We start from the raw sequence: 19,316 nt of genomic DNA, 5'->3' as shown, positions 1-19,316 counted from the left end.
AGTATGGATTTATTCCATCAAATCTTTATTTCTGTGTCAACGCTCAAACCCACATGAGACCCTGCTTCAGTCTGAGTTGTCCAAGGCATCTTGGCCATATTTGAAGTTTCTGACAGAAAAGATTAAGTTTTTGACTAGAGATCTGAGAGCCTATAATGTGTAGGGCAGCATGAAGCAGTCACTGTTTGGACTAGAGAGCCTGGGACTTTGAGGGCTTCATTTTCACCTTAGCATAAATTAAGGGCTACATATTTTAGCTACACTTTGTAGTTAGAAATACACTGCAGCTCAGACAAACAAAATTACTGTGATGGACTGTATTACATCACCTGTCCTGTCTTCAGTGCTGGCAGGTTTTTCCAGAAGAGTAGACATTGCCAAGTCTCTTGCAGAGATGAAGGACCATGCATCTCCTGAAGTTACATGCTCCGAGACCCCAGAACACTCAAAACAGCGTAACCCTTCTTACTTGGACCAGAAAAGCTGCAGCTGCACAAATAACCTTTGAAGAAATGATCCAATAATGAATTAGCCTGGATTAACTCCCATATACCGCGTATGACCTCAGTTTGTAGGTAAAGGACAGAAGATAACTAAATCACTTAACAGCATCCAGATACAGAGCACTTCTTGAGATAAACATCACAACAGCATATTTCCTGTTTGCCTCAATAAAATTAATTCATTCCTTACCTAATAAGTGAGGAAGCAGTCCTGTCTCGTGGCTTATCCCTTAGACTGCTGACCAAAGAGTTGCTGTTACTCCACATCTCATTAACCTAAGTATATAAAGCCCTTTCCTGGGGGAAAATGCATTTGTTTGCTGAGAAGTAGCAGAAACAGCCAGCAAAGATCAATTTTACACTTCAACATTTAGAAATGAATTAAAGAAATCCTTTCTGAAGGCCATGTCAAATAAAGACATCAACTGTAAGTCAGCTGAAGCAAGCCACAAACTAAAAATAGCCTGCTTTATGAATTGGTGTATTTATCTGAGTGTTCGGCTGTTACTGCAGGTGCCAGATATGACATACACTTTCATGAGGAAAAAAAATTCAAGACTGCAGTTCCATTCACTGTTTTGAGCAATACTTCAGCAGCCTATTTTATGTGTAATGTATTTTTTTAATTGGCTAATGAAAGAGGTCTGGTCCTTCAAGTCTCAGGTGAGACAAATACCATGGATGCTTGCATTTTGAACAGCATGGGCCCCAAGCCAAGTACCTGATTCTACAACCAAGTTCCTTTGCAAATCCATGAAGGCTGGTGCTCAAACATAGATAGGTTGCCAGTGTTAATTAACTGCCTTTTTCTTAGACTGGGGCCTCGTTTGAGAGCCAAAAGCAGCATCCACACATGAACCTTTTGCTTGACTCACCATATGCAAACAGAGAGAAATGCCTCATCCATCCTTTGCGTCAGTATGACCAGGAGAACAAACTGACAGATGATCCAGAAAATAAAAAACATCATTTATCAGCTTGCCTCAAGCCTGAGATTTTTTTCTTTTTTCACAGCTAGTAATCTTTCCTGACAAGGAGCTTTTGATCAACTGCTTAGACAACAGAAAGCCCTAATTTGCAGCGCCAGCAGTAAAGCTGTCTGTTCTGGAGGGCCAACACTACCAAACGCTCCTGCACGCTGTCCTTATGGAGATGGTGATAAAGGAAGGGCTGGCTTGTGAAATCCCGTAGCTCGCCTTGCGAAAGAGCCATATCCATCAGTTGGGATCACAGTTGTGGCTTTTTGCTTTGAACTAGAGTGTTCAGCATGTTAGAAGACTGTAATCAATGCAGGTTGTCCTGCTAGCACAGAATAAAGCAAGTTACTTTTAAGCAAGCTCCCCTCGAGCACTAGTGTGCATGAACAGAGCAGATGGGAGAATAATTTGGATCCTGTAAACAAAACACCATTTACCACCAGTTCCTCAGCTGATACCTACTGATCTGACACTATCTCAGACCACCCTGCCAAGCTGAAGTGCAGCAGAGAATTGTCATTGCAGCAAGGCAGTCCCTGAGCCCTTGGCTACCAGAAAAGAAACATCTCCCCCTCACCCACCCAAGAAGAGCTCTAAACAGATTTACAAAACAGACTCCTGAAGATTATCCTAAACTGAAGAAATGGACTAAATCTCTGGACAGATGGGTTGCCTGTGTGTGCCAAGCATCTGTTTGGGGACCATTTCTTTTTAGATGACTGCTAGTCTCAGGTAGGACCCGTTTTAGATCACACTGAATAACCACCCCTTATCTCCCACGGCTACGTTTTAATATCTCTGGAGGATATTGAGCGGGAAGCAATGCCAATCGCTTCTGCAGTAAGTTACTGTAAGAAGATTCAGAGCAGGTAAAAAGAAAGCATGGTCAGATAAACAGAAGCCCTTTTCTTCAGCATCCAGGATGCCTCACCTGAGGTGAGCACCAGGGGCTGCGAACAGAAGGCATCTCCAAAGGTATCAGCAGTCTTCAGCTTCACAGCTGCTCTGTCAGGGCAACAGCAAGCCAAAGCTCTAGGAAAGTTTGCATTCAGTTTCAAAACCAGTGAGTTTATGCTTACTCAGATCTTGCTTTGCCACCCCTCATTTACTGGAGCTGGATCAGACTCTACTGGGATTACGTTCACATTTCGGAGGCTCACAGCTCCCACCATGGGGGCACAGCAAGTCCCCGTCTGCAGGCAGAGAGCCCACGGCAGTGCAGAGGAGTTAAAGCCAGGCCCCTGCCCAAGAAGCTGCACCGTGCACCCATGGAAGTCACCATCTCTCAGCCAAAAGAGCAGAAGCTCATTAAAATATGCTAACAAGGTCTTCTCACTTCAGCTTTAATCTAGGAAGGAAGCTGCTTCTTAGTTTCCCTTAGAGTCGATCGCTCCTGCCTGGGAAAGTAGTTGATTGATTATTGTATCTTTCTTCCACCATCTTTTAATTTCTTATTGTTTGATTTCTGTCTTGGTAAAGAGAGAAGCAGCCAAGTTAAAACAGACAGCAAGCATTTCCCCAGTGACCTGTGAAAGAAAGCTTAATTAACACTTGGGTATCCCACGTATCTCAAAATCGCTCAGCATTTGTGGACAGGCTGCTGCTCACAGCTGCCTTAAACACAGGCTTGTGAGTTGATTGCTACAGCTGAAATTAGTATTAATGCATCGGTTAATAACAGCATCCCAACATCCTTTGTAACCGAGCTGGCATTGTCAGCACATCTACTAGGGCTAACACGGTTAGAAGCAGAGGAAGTCTTGTGCCAGGAAAGCAAAAATAAAGATAGAAGTCTCCGGGTTCTGCTGTGAAATCAGAAGTGACATCGATTAATTTTTTGGCCTTTCCGATGCCCATGCCCCAGCGTTGGGCAGGATGAGGTATTCCTCAAGCTCATAAGCCCACAGCTCCATTATGCTCTGTTCTCCTGCTACAGAAATCATCAATCACCATTAGCCACGACCTGGGCACTGCTGAAGTGGTGGCTGCTGCTTGTTTCCACGCTTCTCCCATGGTGACAACCCACAAGGTTAGGAATGCCACCAAGCTAGACATCAGGCTGAACATTTCAAACTAGACTTCAGGATTTACACTTTAAAAATTAGCCACAGATTACCCAGAGACACCAGCTCACCCAAACCCCCCCCAGCACAAAGGTGGCTCCTGCCTTGCCAGCAAACCCACAGTTTTCTGCCTCTGAAATCACACAGCACTGCCCAAAAACCCAGGCTGATTCGAGGCGCTGCAGCTATCCTCAGGCAGCAAATACAGAGAATCACCTTTGTAAAGCTTGGCCACACTTACTGACAGCACAGCATCCCCAGAAAACCCCCAGAGCTCCTGAGAACACAGCAACAAAGCAGCTCCCACCCATGCAGGGGGATTAAATACCCCGAGTGAGGTGTGGCTGGGTGGGGGTGGCCGGGAGGGAGGGCACTGGGGAGGGCGAGCTGGGCAGGATTGAGTGCAGGTGGGAACATAGTATGGGTCAGAAGTATCTGTGCTGGCACTGGGTTGGAGCCAAACCCCCAGCTGCTAAAAATTGGTATACTTTGTTTGAAGATGGGATTGAAGTTTGTATATTGAAAGGTTTATCAAAAGTAAACCATAAAGAATATCAAACATTTTATACAAACACTTATAAATTGCTTTAAAATACAAATGTCCTTGATATGCCTTAGTTAGAGTCAAAATTTAAATTATGGTCCTGGAGCAGGCTTTTTTTTCAAGGTCAGGAGTCCGTTTATGATCTGAACCTCCTCAGAAGTGAGCTTTGTTCTCTTCTCTGTCTCTAATCGCTTTTTTTTAAGCTTCCATGGCTCAGTCAAAACACATTGTATTTTAAGCCAGACCAAACAAGAGAGGGGATAGAAAAAGCTACAGTCTGGAAGTGGCATTCATACAAACAAATAAACAGAGGAGGCTGCAGCTGACTTTCTGTTTTATTTCTTTTCGATTAGTTTAGAAAACAAAATAAAAGCGGTATGTACAAAGCAATACAGGCTTTGGAAATCTCCTTTCATGCCAGTGGTGTAGTAAAGTGTGTCACATTTTCCTTTGTCACACTGCTTCCTCATGGACTTCAAACTTGGATACAATAAACCAATCCACTCCGGATTGAGAGCTGAATGTTGGCAGATGGGAAAGATCAGTTTAATATTAAAATAAAGGATTTTGGCTTGCTGTATAGAGAGCGGCGTGGACAGAATAGGAGTGAGCATGCCTTTAGCCTGATTTGAAATGAAATGTTTTCAAAGTTGTATTTTCCAGATGGTGAATATCGTTGTAAAGCATTAATTCATCATGAGAAAGATATCCAAGGCTTTTCCGTAGAATTAGGAAGAATCTGAGTTTCTAAAGACACTGAAATTCAACTGAAGTCACCCGGAGTAATAAATTACGTGCAAGGAGCACTGGAGGCTTGCTGGCAAACTTCATGTTCCTGTTGATGGAGTGGCTGATCTGGTTAGATACCGACCCGACAGTACATTAAATACCCACCAAGGACTAGATTTGGGCTTTTTGTCTCCGACAGCCAAAGACGTGCGTCTGCATACGCAACCCCCAACTCTCTGCATCTCTGCTGCTCTTCATGTCCTGTTCATTTCTCCTTTTCATCTCCAGAAAAAGGTTATGAGCCCCGTCCCCCTTCTCAGTGACGGCTTTGCTATGGCCCCAAATTGTCTGGGAGAAATGCATTTCTTAGAAAGTCCCTGGGCTCTCATTCCAGCTTTCCACTTGAATTTGTGTGGGCTGAAATCAGGTTCTTCAGATTATTCTAATTTCTGGTCTTTCTCCGTCTGTGACTTGCAGATTTGTCCGTCATAAAAATGGCAGTGGGGCGATGAATGGTATTAATAGAAGCAAATGATTTTACAAGCTTCAAAAAAATGCCATAAATCTAACCCTTAGAGCTGAACTTTCCAAGCAGACAGAGTGCAGTTACAGCTGGGAAAGCGACTGTAAAAATGAACCCTTTTTCCTCAATTGGTTTGCTCAGGGAGGATGAAATTAATACCTCCGGACCAGTAGCTCTCAACAGAGAGCTGGAGCGAGGTGTGGTAATACGTGGTCCTCAGATAGCCGCCAGGCCCCACTATTCGACAGCCCCTGTCGTTACGGGGCTCACGTTGCGGTTGGAGCTCTGCAGGCACAGACCAGCTTTTGGCCGAACCCCTCACTGGGAACACGGACCCACGCGCAAGCTCCTGACGGTGACACCTTCCCGCAGGCCCCTGCCAGCCCTCCTGGGTTCCCTTACCCTCCAGTGCCTTGTGCTGAAAGAGAAGTGGTTTACATCTCTTTTATGGTATAAACCCCCAAACCACTTTCAGGAAAAGGCCCACCACGGGCAGCTGTGGTCCCTGAACATGATTTGAGATGGATATTAAGTGCCAGCATGGGTCAGAATATGGATCACTGTAGCACGGCACAGAGATTGTTCTGCAGATGCTTTAGCAACAAATAACAGCGTGAATTTTTGTCTCCTGAACAGGAGCAAGACTTTGGTGTCTAACCCTTGATGCTTCTGCTTACAACTCAATTTTCAAAATGTCTTGTGTGTACCAAAATACTTCCAACTGCGTTTTATTTGTCGCATTCAACACGTCAGACAAGTCAAGAGCTGCGAAATAAATTGCTGAAACATCCTTGTAGCTTGAAAGCTGTAGCATTTTTACCTTCAACTTCGTTTCGTGAAGACAATAAATACTTGCTATTCCCATCAAGCCTCCGCTGAAAAGCAAGGCTGATGCTCCATTAATCACTGGTGTGACAGTTAGTCATCGTGAAAGCTAACATTTCTCTCTCTGTTATAATCACTGAAACATCAGGGGACAAATGGCTAATTGGGAGGTTTTTACCAAATGGTAGAAACCAGTGAGTGGCTGGCTGTCAATTAAAACTCTAATTCCATCTCAAAGTGACGTTGTTAACAGAGCTGCTTTTGAATAGCAAAGAATTTGACCAAAGAAATGAAGAAATAGAAATTCAGTCAGAGACTGGCTGGGTTAGGAGCCTGGTTTGGAAATCACAGCCTCCCGCAGCCTGGCCACAGCTTCTGGCAATTTAACGCCGCTGATGGGAGTTTTCTCAGCTCCTGATCCCAAAGTGTTTTACAAATACGACGGAGTGCTTGCAAACAGAGCAGGGGATCCGCCTTCCCCAAGGTCAGATAATAAGCGGGTGATGTCCAAACATCAGCACCCAAAAATTGCCAGGACTTCTCGTTACTTCAGGACAGGCGCTGAATTGCTCCAGCTCCCCGCCTGAAGGAGTGGTTTCCCTTAGCTCTGGCGTGGCTGACATGGGGTGTCAGGGCATCTCCATGGAATATTTATTTTGTTTTGTTGATAATGTCATCCTTGAGCCAGCACTGTGGCTTTTGTCCCTTTGCTTCCTAAGAGCCCATATTCCAGCAGCGCTAAGCGCGGACGGTTCGTGCAGCTTTGTGATCGGAAGAGCACAGAAAGCAGCACAGAAGAACCCGCTGCCGACTGGTGTAGCAACAGGGCACAACTGGGAAACCTGCGCTGCCTTCAGCAACGCCGCGTTCAGCCTCGCCCGCTCCCCCGGCGCGGGGAAGCGTGGCTGCTCCGTGCCCGGCTTGCTTGCTGCCTTTACAGAAAACAGCAGCGTCGCCGGCTGCAGTGTGACCTTCAGGATCTTACTGCAGCTGGGACTGAGGTGGTCACTTTGACTGAACGTCAGTCTTTGCCGTGAGATTTTCCAAGCGAGGGATGCATGGACTAAGCAATTCTCATCTACAGAGTTAAGGTTGCCTCCCAGCCGGCCGCCTTTCTTAGAAAATCAGAGTTATTTCTGCACACAAAAGAAAATCCAGGAACACAAAGCCTGACACAAACACTTTCGAATCCCTTTATTCCTACACCAGTTGGAATCCATTGCCTATAGAAAACGGGCCAGTCAGAGGCTCCTTTCTGCTGGAAGCCTCAAACACAAAGCTGTAAATGAACAGGTTTCATACATTTTCTCTTTTTTTATGTGTGATATGGAAAAAATAGATGCAGGCTCCAAAGTACAGATCACATTTCTTCATGACAGGTATGAACTCACTGCACTTCTACTCGCTTTCTGTTCCTGACAGTAATCCCTGTATTTTCAACAACCAAGAGCCAAAATTAGGTTGTATATTTGCAAACACTTTTATTTTTTCATGCTTTATATGCTCCCCGTGCTGACGACTGAATTCAGCTTGCATTAATGTTTATGAAAAATCTCTTACTGATGACAAAAGTACCTGGACCAAGCACAAGGTTTCTTGTACAAAAGAAGTTTGCATTTTTGCATTATCCTTTGCAAATATGTGACCTAAATAATACAAAGTGTATTATAGTGTCTATGCCACATTGTACAGCAATAGAAATAGAGGGTTCCTGTGGGCAGCTGCGCATACGTGAGCCTGTATAATGAAAAGGAATATTAAAACGTGAACATCAATTCTGGTGATTAACATTTAGTGCCAAATAAAAATTTAGATTACCAAAGGATATGGAGTCTAATGTGTAAAGCTGACAGTTCATTTAATTTGGCAAACAGCTGTGTGAGAGCTGGAGCTGGTATTTGCAAATACCTTGACTTCTTTTTTACGTTCTTACTAAGCATGAATCTATGAAGCAAAGTTTTAAAACAGAGAAGTCATTTAGGAGAAATTTTAATGCTATATTTTAAACAGGTTTTATAATAATAATAAAAAGCCACATTTTGAACAGAAAATTTGGAACGTTTAGCCCTGAATGTTTTACCCTTCTTCATTTCTTGTTATCAACACGGCCTCCCAGAGAAGCGAAGGTTTCTGGGAGTAAGCAGCTCTCCAGCATCGCTAGCGAGTATGGAGATGATGGCTGAGAGGAAAACATCCCATAAAAATCTGTATATGATTCTTTTAAAAACACGTTTTGAGCAGGAAATGTGAGATTTAATTCAAACTAGACTATTTTAACAGTCCATGGATGAAACCAGCCTCAGTACCCGGCTCTGGGCGCAGCGCTGCAGCGCTCGGGAGAGGCAGGAGCATCTCCCCCGTGAAAACCTCCTCCGGGCCGTGGAGGACAGGAGCGGGCAGCTGCGTTCCCAGGTCACGCCATCCCCCCGCAGTGATGGTTCCTATCGCCGTGCGGCACCCGCGCACCCAGCAAAGGAGGGACCCAGCACCGGTTCCCCGGGGCAGTCGGGGGTCATTCCCAAATTCAGGCGATGTGGGCGTGTGGTTTCTGCCTCCTGCTGAAGCCAGGGTGGGAAGAGGCTCCAGTGCCTGATCAATATTCTTAGTCTTAGCTGGGTTATTTAATTATCTGGGGATGGGCTTGTTTTAAATGAGATTTTTGAAATCAGGCTATTAAAAAGCTTTCTCTATAAATATCCCTGCTGTGCATCAAGACCCAGGGGAGGGTCCCCGCACTCTCGTAATCTCATTTGTGGGAGTTCAGCAACGAAATGCATCTGAGCAGGAAGCTTTTCAGCCTGAAAGCCACCTTGAACCCCCCCTACGCTCCGAAGCCTCCACTTAGCCCCAGCCTGCGGAGAAGGTGCCCCCTCCTTGTCCAGCCTCCTCCGGGCCAGGCGCCTCCGGCGAGCCGGGAGCGCGGTGAGCCGTATCCCTCGGGAACTTGGCCCCCGGTACGGGGTTGCCCGGAAGGCTGTCAAGAGCCACTTTGGCTAATTGCAATCCTGGCTTAAAAGCATCAGGGGTGCAGAGCTGCAGCAGCCTAATGCAGGACCAAAGGTTAATGCACAATTACACGAAAGTATTTAATCTTCCAGAAAAGGAAAGCTGCATTTATTTATTTATTTGCTTGGTTTTGTCCGTTTGCAAGGAAAAATCTGCTCCACAACCAAGAAACAGCACATTAAAGAGGAAACACCCCCTTTCTCCCCTGCTGCCGTGTTCCTGGCAGATGCCTCTGCTCCTTCTGCAGCGTCCTTGCTGGCATCACAGCCGCGTCTCCCGTCGCAGGGCACGCTGACGCAGCCCCGAGCAGACATCGTCTCACCGGGCTCTGCCCCGAGCTCGGGGGGTCCCTGTGGAGCCCAGGGCTCCCATCAGGCTCTGTGTCTGGAGATCGCACCAAAAAAAAGCAAATGGCAATCAGCTACCAGGCTCCAGCCCAGAGGGGACGGAACGATTTTGATTAATGAGAGCTGATGCGCGTCCAAGCCCCACTTTCTCACTGAGTGATGCACAGTAAAGAAAACTCCCCGCCAGCGACATGTCGGGGCAGGAGGGGGAATGAGAATCATACATCAACTCAGCAGCCGCGCTCGCAAAGGGCAGCGTGCCTGAAGAGCAGGCGAGACCTTTCCTAACAGAAATGTTTTCCTGTGCGGGAGGCTTTTGCTTTCGTGACAGCCCACGCCAGGAAGGCAGCAGGGAGCCAAGGGAAGTTTGTTCCTGGGTGAGGTCTGATGGATGATGAACGTCGCTGTCTGTGGCCGCCGGCTCTTCTGGGGACCTGCCACCAGGCTGGGCAGTGACGCCTGGGCTGCAGCTCATAAGTAGCAGCTTGGCTGCTGCTCTCCTGGAGGAGTTTGTGGGCGCAGAGCCTGATCCAAAACTGAAAACTCACCGAGGCTGGCAGCTCACACAAATTGGCCCATGTGGGCTTGATCTTCCCCTGACAGAAGACCGGGCAGTCTTTGAAACTGTAATAGATTTGCAAACCAAAGCTGATTTGCACCAGCTAAGCATCTGCTCCCTCTGCCAGATCTGCCTTCAGAGGAACCCGGCAAATTTATGCTTTCAGGGAATCTGACCCTAAATACGAGGGAGGTTCCGAGGTGACAGTCATTCCCCGGTATCAGGTCACTGGTCTGTCTCCCACATTCATCGTAAAACCTTACCTGCTGTGCCCATCTGCTCCAGACATCAAGATCAATATTGTCAGTGAACAGCGTCGAGATTTGCACACAAAACCGTGCAGTCAATCAAAAAGTTTGCAGAATTGGTTGCTCCCTTCCCCTTGGCTGTTCCAGTGCCCAGGGGGTGTTAGCAACGGCTAAAAGCACTGACCTCTTGCTTCTGCACAGCTGCTGTTATAGTGTGAGCATTCTTCCTTCCCTCCCAAGGGGCCAGAGAGCGCATCGCAGCAAGGCACTGCCTCAGCAGCGCTGGGCAGGGGGGACCCAAGAGTCAGAGGTGGGAAGAACGGCTTTCTCAGACCCTCTGGTTATCAGTTACTTCGTGAAAGATGAGGCCCCAGCAGTACAGCCAAGGCAAATCTTGCCTGATGAAAAATACCATGAAGTTTGAAGACGGAAAACCCCCAAGTGGTGCTCAGCACCTGGTGGAAAAGGAGATGCAGACGGTCCGATGCGTGCTGGGCTGCAGAAGGGAGACAGAAACACTCTGTTGCCTTGAATTCAATCTCATCCTGCTTCACCCTCTCCTCGAACTTACCAGTCATGGATTTGTGCCCCTGTGTGCTTACAGGCAGACAAAGTTTCTGTGACCCAGTGCCAGCCCTGGAGCCTTCCCACAGCCAGGTTTTTCGTTGTGGTCAGCACGCTGTGGATGACTAAGACAACTCTGATTAATGGGAGGGGGTAGAGTCTGCTCAAGAAAGCAATAAAACACTGAGCCAGGAAAGCAAGTTTTGGCCTGACACATGCTGTAATATTTCAAATGGTGATAACCTGCAGGAATGAGATCTACTGTAAACCTTGGATGGGCTGTGTAGGGAGCTCATTACAACAGCAAGTAGGATTCCAGGGCATCCAGGGTCCAACACTGTCTAATGCGTTTCTCCCCCTGGTAACTCTCTCAGGAGAGAATTACTGTTACCCACATGTTACAGGCAGAGAATTTAGTTTATTCCAAAGAACATGTTGAGCAGAATAGAGAATGAAGCTTCAGTCTCCTTAACCAGAGCTTGGTGTTCAAAAGACTGAGCCATCCATCTTTCGACAAGTGCCTGCAGAGAAAGCAGAAGGCGAGCAAGCTGTGAGTAAACTTTACATCCTTTCCTGCCTCTCCATTGACCCTGCACGTCCAAACGCGAGCAGCGCATCACGGGGCTGGTGGGAGGATGCCTTCCCTGACACCAGGTCTGGTACGTCGGCTGCATCCACTGGTGAGCGGGGCCACCAGAGCCTGTGGGGTGAGCAGGGGCTGGCACTGAGATGGAGGGGCTGCTGGACGGGATGCAACGTTCCCCGTTTGGTGACTGGTGTAAGGGAGCTAAACCAGAGCTGCCTTCAGGCAACACACAAGCACTCAGTGGTTCAGACTCCGCTGGGTCTGATCCTCATCTACAACAATGCCATTTTACACCTGCCCTTGTGTCTGACTGCTTTAAAGATCTTGCCAGAAAGAAGAAAAATCCAATAGATACCGTCCGTACATACATATCTCATCCTGTCTTTTCCCCATATCTGAAATTAATATCACCCAGCTAAAAGCCAGAGGTTGAATTCCCCTTGAAGATCTCGGCGGATACCGTGCTTGCCATTAGTGAAACATTGCTTTTACCGATAGCTTTCTCGTCAAGACCCTCCCTGCAATGCCGTATCGATCGCCGAGCAGGCGGAGGGGCCGGGGAGCACCTGCACTCCTCGCCTCGGTCCCCGCGGCCACGGAGCCTTGATGAGGATCTGCGGGAGAGGCTGGGGATAAGCGATGTCCGGGAGCCAGGCAGGCCCTTGGCTAATCGCACCGGGCGTCAATAAAGCTGTTTTAGCAGCACAGCTGCCATCTCCCCGGATGCTGAGCATCGGGCAGCGAGTCTGTTTCTGGGGGAGAAGGGGGAGACCAGCTGGGCTCTGTGCCTCTGCCGTGCTGTCGGTGGGTCATTTTCTACGCGGGCATGAGGCTCGGGGCGCACAGGGCAGTAATTCCCAACGGACGGTGGCTGAAACAATGGAGGCTCCTGCAGTTTCAGATGAAAAGAGGAAATGAGCCAATTTGCTTTAAAAAAGGAAAAAAAAAGAAAAAAGACGCACTTTTGTGGATAGTCTGGTTCTAGAGGTGCAAAAGATAACAGCAGAGCCATTACGCCCACAGAAACACGCAAGCCACCAGCATCCTCCGGTGGGAACAGACTGCCTGCTATCTACCACAGAATGACTGTGATTTCATTTGTCTTTATTTTTATGCTCTTAATTTGAAACAGCTCGGAGAGAGACGGCTGCTGGAAGGAGAGCACTTGGGGTTTTCTAAAATGCGGACTGCTTCTACAGCCACCAAAGGCACCCAGTCGATCTTAGCAGCCACCTTAACCCTGGAGAAGACCCAGATAAAAAACATGATGCTGGACATCTCCTTCAACCTCCCAACTCCTCTCCGAGCCCACGGGGCACCCAGTACTGCTCCACGTCTGCAGAAAAGCAAAATCAATCCACGAGGAAGAACAGGGTGACTCTGTCATCTATATATAGCCCATAAGCAGTGCCAAGCCAAATGTAGGTTACTGTAACATGTGAATCATCCTGCTTTGAAGAGCAAGGATGAAAATAAGGGATGTGAGAATGAGGTGGGGGTAGAAGCGGTTATAAAATCCTGCTTTGATTGACTACAAGTTGTGGTTTGCCAACAACCTCTAGACAGGAGTATGTAGCATGTGATGCGCCTGTTCCCACTATGTTGGAGAAGATCTGCCTGTAATTCCCAAGCAACGTGCCAGCAAAGTGCTGTAAGTATGCCAGCACTGACAAAGGAAATCTGAACAGCTCATCTGGTTCAATATCTATGGCCGATTCCCCGTGAAACAGATGGAAGTGCTTCCTAATGGGCAGGGCGCAAGACTCTTAAGGCCCATTTCTCTCCTAATTTTCATTCTTCTCTTAGCTCCATCTCTGTGGCTGTGGTAGAGGCTTAAAGATAGTGACCCTCCTTTTAAGCCTCTCTGAGACATGGTAATGAGAAATGCTACAAAAGGAGGCAAGTACCAGGAGTAGCTAGTGTCAGTGGGCACCAGCAACGCTAAGAAACAGACCCAGAAATTATGTGCAACTTGGTATTTTAGTTAAATGCCCCCACTGCAAAGGGGCAGCCTCTGCTAGGGAGTTTGTGCAGGTCTCCCTGCTGCGACGCGATGGACCATAAAGGTCCCCCGAGCTCTGAGCATCACTATAAAGGTAGGAGAGAAAGAAAGTGTCAGGGTTAGCAAAAATAGCGGTGATAAACAGAGGCGAGTTTCTTACAGGGAGGCAGGAAAGAAGGCAAGACATTTTAGTGCTAATGTGTCCCAGCACTATGGCATAGTATAGAAGCAGAAGAAAAGAAAATGGTCGCTGTACAAGGAGCATCACTGACGTTTCAGAGAGGTAAAACAGAAATATCTGCCCCTTTCCTGCAAGCAGACACGCACTGAAAAGAAACCGAGAGGCAGAAACTGGGACACAAGCTTCCCCTTCGGTAACACCCCATACGCGGAGGAGAAAGCGTAGAGCAGAGCCTTGCCAACCTGCGGGGGCTGTGCGGGCCCCATCGCATCCCCCCGGCTCGCCGTGCTGCTGTGTGCTCCGTCCGGCTTCTGCAGAGCAGAGGTCCCTGTGTCCCACGGCCGTTTCGATGCCTGGGGTTGGTACACGGCCATGTCACTCGCTCGGGGTGTGTCGGAGAGTGCCCCGGAAAGTATTGCTGATTTATAGCTCTTCCTCCGGATTTTGGGATTGTTGCCGGAGCCTCGCTGACACAGAACCAAAGAGACATGCCAGGAGTAAGGACAGGCTGTGTCTGGGAGAAAAGAAAAAGAGAGAAAGAGGAACACATTTGGGCTAATACCACCCTCTGGAAGTGAGGTTTCGCTCATACTTTTGCATCACAGCCCTGTTTCAGGAGCGCGGTTGGAGCAAGCTACTCTTAGATGCAGTGCAAGAGATTTTTGCTCCTTGGGGGACTCCAAGATGTAGGACTGCTGCGAAGCTTGTGGCTTTCGGCATTTTCCTTGACAGCTACCCAACAGCTTTCCATGCTCCAGCCTTTAGGGATCAATCACCCACTCTAATGCTGAAGGTAATTCTAGTCCTGCTCACATCAAGGAAGGTATGCCATTAATGTTGCCAGGTCCAAGGACTTCATTAGCATTTGCTCTGCAAAACTGAAGTCATCTAATGCAGCTGGTGCTAAATCTGAACTATTATTAATCCCATCTCATGCTTTGGTCTTTAGGGTCATTGCAGAAGGGGACTGTAAAATGTTAATGGTCAGAAACCCGATGGGAACCATCAAGAAAAATGCAGAAGGTCTGAGGAGTCTGATTCAGCCACCAGAAATAAAGACTTTCATTGTTGTTTGTATCCCCTGGTTTTCCTGGACTGCTTTAGCCTTTAATTATTTGACTCACACACTAATTTCCATACATATTAATAGCAGCTCACCGATCCAGCATGAACTTCCTCTGTGTTTGGAAGGCTCTGTGCCTCGTAGTGCGTGCCTTTTCCCCAGTGGGGCTGTCTGAGGCAGGGAGGAAGAAACGCAATCCCGGGGTCTGCAATGCAATAGCATAGTGATAAAAGCTCTTTCGGGCACATTTTGTGCATGAGAGACCAGTGCTCAGTATCCGTTTTTCAATTTTTAAAAAACAAAATCTCTTCAGCCCTATTCCTTCCATAAATAAATAGGAACCCTGGCTTGCTAGCACGCTGTCCCTTGAGCAAGGGTACAGACGATCAGCACCTGAGTTCATTTTTTCTAAAATTATAGGAAATTTAACTTCCGAAGAATTCAATACAACAACAAAAAAGCGCCTTTTCCTCATAATATTCTCATAAAGCTTTATGCCCATTTTTCTTTTACAAAAATCATTAGCTCTACACATTAAACAGCAAAATTTAATGCAATGAAATGTTTGCCATAGGAGGAAAATAGTCTGGCATACAGATGGTAAATACTTCTGGAAAGCTGGTAGCCAGGAAATATACGATGGAAAATATGCAGTGAGCATTAATAAGTTTATATCTAAGGAATACAAATCAAGGGAAGTAATAAGTATTTGTGCAGTCTGGCTGAAAGTATTTCATGACACAGACACACAGATCGTTCTCTCCATGTCTGGTTACCAGAGAAGAATTATTCCATACCTATAAATATCTGGCGAGACCTGGCCAGCAAGGGCGGTGGTACGGCAGCTACCACACCATCACGCCAGAGAGTTCTAACATCACTGCGCATGGGAAAAATGTGTTTCCAGTCTAACGACCGCTGTAATGCATCACGGCTAGTGCTGCATCAGAGATTTCCAGCCCCAAGGGCACCCCCAGCTGCCAACTGAGCCGGAGGGAAGGCTCCTCTCCCTTGATCCTTCCGCAGTCTGAATCCTCAGGGGATCGCGCTTAGGGAAAGCGGCACAACCAGCACTGCCAGAAGGGCACGGACCGATGAGTACTTGCAGCTACGCAAGCTCATTCTACTAGTCCCCTCCTCACAGCTGTTGGTTACTACCTCCTCCCTAACAATTCGTACCCTCTACAGAACTCCTCTGCATTGTTATTCTTCTTATTCTGGCTCTGATCATTTTTTGTTGCTGGATTTCAATGCATAAAAAAAATTAAAGATTTTAGCCATAGCAGCCTCATGACACTGCCAGGTAAGTGCAGCATCCCTCGTTTGTCAGGATGTGAAAAAAATTAGGCCACACATTTCCCAGTCCCCACAAGCTTCTAAAGAACAAGGTTTTTCTGTAGATAAAATGCATAAAATAGCTGCATAGTAGCTCTGATGTCTAGTCCTCAGAGTTTAAAACTTCATGTCTTAAAAAAAAAAAATCTATTTTTGTATCTGTCTTTCAGAACATGTTCTTTGCATTACATATAAATGCTATCCATTAACATTAATTATGCTTCAAGCCCATGATCACTTAGACATCCATTATCATCCGGAACATCCTCCACACCTCTCTTCTCCCTGCCTCCTGATTCACAGATGTCTTTAAGATGTGCAGCTGCACCACTCAGCTGTTCAGCTCAGGAGTTTTTCACAGTTTCTTAAGGACGAAATATAGAAAAACCCCTCTGTTATCAGGAACTGAAGCATTTGCCCCCCCCCCAGCACACCTCTGCACGCAGCTGCCTTTCCTCTGCAATCAGCGTTTCCCTGTAACTTCCACGTTCACAAACTGCACATCCAGGCTTTCCCAGTTGCTGTCTAGTTTTCTGAAGGTGGGACATAAAAAAAGCCTCGAAAGCAGCCTAGTGGAGAGCACGCTGCTGAAACGAGCGCTCGGACATGTTTAATTCATCAAGCAGAAGCTGAAATTTTTGGGAGGAGGAGCTCCAGCGCAGCCTGTCCTGCTGACTCACGCGAGTCTGGCTTAGGAGCATTTCAGGGTTATGCCTGCGGAGACCGGAATGGGGGAAGGAGAGGGGCGACCCGTATGTCCATCCCTAGTGACACCAACCCCCAAGCTATAGCAAGCGAGCAGGTGGGTTTCTTGCTGTTGAGAGTATCCCTTGACCTGAACCTTGGTAAAAAGTCCAATTTTTTTCCCTGCTCGCCCTCTACACTAGATGTGGCACTTCAGTATATGGTTTAGTAGGAATGGTGGTGTTGGGTGGATGGTTGGAATCAATGATCTTAGAGGTCTTTTCCAACCTATGATTCTATGATTCTACAGATAAAACCTAGGTATTTTTGATGTTAAACATAAATTGCCTTAAAATGGCCTGATACAAAGAGGTGTCTTCAGGCAGGGGGAGTAGGGACAGAAGAATCATACCTTTCAGCTGAATCTGTTGGGCAAAGCCTGGATCCTGAAGCCCACCCGCCCCACCAGTTTCTGCAGGATGCCATCCTCCCGCCCGGATGCATTTCTGCTTCACCAGCTTCTCGGGTTCTCGGTTTTATGCAGAACGATCTTTTTGCCAGAACATTTTAATCCTGCTTTTCAACCAGCCGTGTTAAGCACCCAATTTGCTCCAAAATCACCCAGCCTGAACAAAAGGCAATAAACCCTTCCAGACCGCTCCGTTGCGGTAGCACAATGACCTGCGGCGAATGGAAATGACTCTGTGAGAGAAAATTGCTCTGAAAAGGGGACTAGGTTGGGAGAGTCTAATAAGGGTGTAGAGAATAGAAACGAGCCCTCAGCTGCTGAAGAGCAGGAGGGAACAAGCAAAGCCCGGGGACAAGCAGCGTGAACAACAGGAGCTCTATCGAGTGTTCAGGCCACGGGTGCTGGCTTGCCGGTTGGCCTCGGTCAAGTCACTTATCCTCTGAGATTTCCATCAAGTGCACGAGCATTTGGACAAGCAGCGAAGGGATGTGTCTCATCTGTGAAATACATCTGAATCACACTGGCTTCTAAGGTGGCTTTACTATTAACAGTGCCACTTAAACATCCTGAAGTACAGATAAAAAAATTAACACAGTGTTCAGAGAGAGAAACTTGCTGCTCCGCATTGTAATAAAAGGAAGGAGGAAGCAAAGCAAGTATTTTAAAAACTTCCCAAGGCCGTGGTGTGCTGGCTTGTCCCCACCGCTCTGCGAAGGGACCGGCAGCCCCCCACGTGCCGTGGGATGCAGTGGTTTGCCATGTAGGACAGAGAGGCTCCGGATGCGGGGTGTGATGGTGAAGCTGGCACTGGCTCCCGTGGGACGAGAGCTCTCCCAGCATGGGGGGCTGTTACCAGCCCCACTTCATTTGTCACTGCTGATCTTACACACATTATTCATTTAGAAAGAAAAATTTTAAAAGCACGTCAGTTTTTTGCTTGACCTCTGGCACCTATTGATTGCTGCTCTGTAAAAGAAATTAGGCTCCCTTTGTGCTTGGAGAATATCCCTCTGCTGCTGCAGAGCAGCTTTTGAAGGTTATATTGAGCCCTACACACACAGAGTTATCGCACACAGCAGCTCCATATGAACCTGCCTCCATTCCTTTTCACATTGCTTTGCAAACATCTCCATCCTAATTAAAAGACATTTTTCACTAGTACATGAGGATGTTAAAAACCGCATATGAAGGTAAGATCTGGCGTGTAGAACGTTTCCTTTCTGTGTTTAGAGGAGGTAATGCAGTTCCCGTGGGTGAAAAATAACAATCTGAAAAGAACCCAACTCTTTCTGCAGAAGGAAAAAAAAAAAGGCATTTTCTGGAATTCATATTTTAATGCTAAGAGTGGCCGTTCTTGGCCTCAGTCTGCAACGCCTGTGTCAATAAAGGCGGGCTCTCAGCCCGATGCCCGGCTGATGGAGCAGGGGTTATCTCTGCCAGGCTGGGGGTCCCGGCACCCACAGCCCTGCTCCTGGGCAGCACCTGGGACCCGCACGGGGAGGGGACCACCGCTGCACCAAGGAGAGAGGCACCGATTGAAATGGTGCCAGCCATCGCCTTTTTCTCTTTTATTAAGGGCAAAAAGTATGGCATAAAGGAAAGAGCCAAGAACTTTCAGGAAAGAGGATGGGGATTCCTCCGGACACTAAATAAATATTATTAATCTATTTCTATAGACAGCATTCAGTGCAAAAAAGAGGTTGTACAAGCAAGTTGGTCGCAAACTGGGAACTGAAGTCAGCAGACACACACTTCGGGTGTGAAACCAATCCACCTGACCAACGCAAAATGCTAATACGGCTTCTTTTGGAAAAGGCAAAATACTTTGGCATTGATCCCAGACTTCTTTCTCCTTGTGACCAGCCTGTATCAAGACAAAGCATCGGAGAAGCCAGACAACTGATGAGAATCATTAGCTTTTCATTACAGACTTTCATCTTGACAGAAGAATTCATATTGCATCTTTTGATTGAATGACCTGTTCAAACAATTAGCTGAATCAATTAAAATCAGGGACTAGAAGGGGTGGGTTTGGCTTATGACAGAAATGCACTAAAAACTCAACCCCACAGATTTGTTCATCCTCCTCTTACAAAAGTGTCCAAAAC

At 47.1% G+C, this 19,316-nt stretch overlaps 1 protein-coding gene across 5 annotated transcripts in view; it reads right to left on the bottom strand.

Moving 5' to 3' along the window:
• Positions 1-434: 434 nt before the first annotated feature.
• Positions 435-19,316, bottom strand: part of LOC142364720 (uncharacterized) — a 30,532-nt gene continuing 11,650 nt past the window's right edge. For 2 of the 5 annotated variants that reach the window (XR_012766331.1, XM_075444799.1), the window contains exons 3-5: positions 14,816-14,925; positions 13,900-14,171; positions 7,359-11,409 (exon numbers count right to left, since the gene is read on the bottom strand). Coding sequence is in view for 4 of the 5 variants with exons in the window: in XM_075444799.1 (XP_075300914.1) it covers positions 11,307-11,409; positions 13,900-14,171; positions 14,816-14,925 (485 nt within the window). In the remaining variant the exon portion in view is untranslated. Of the gene's footprint in view, positions 503-7,358; positions 11,410-13,899; positions 14,172-14,815; positions 14,926-19,316 lie in introns of those variants that run through there. The other 3 variants (XM_075444798.1, XM_075444801.1, XM_075444800.1) reach the window with 2 other exon arrangements.

This window comes from Opisthocomus hoazin, chromosome 28, assembly GCF_030867145.1.
Source record: "Opisthocomus hoazin isolate bOpiHoa1 chromosome 28, bOpiHoa1.hap1, whole genome shotgun sequence".
Classification (NCBI taxonomy): domain Eukaryota; kingdom Metazoa; phylum Chordata; class Aves; order Opisthocomiformes; family Opisthocomidae; genus Opisthocomus; species Opisthocomus hoazin.
The sequence above is the reverse complement of the archived record's forward strand: the minus strand, read 5'-3'. Positions and strand labels throughout refer to the sequence as shown.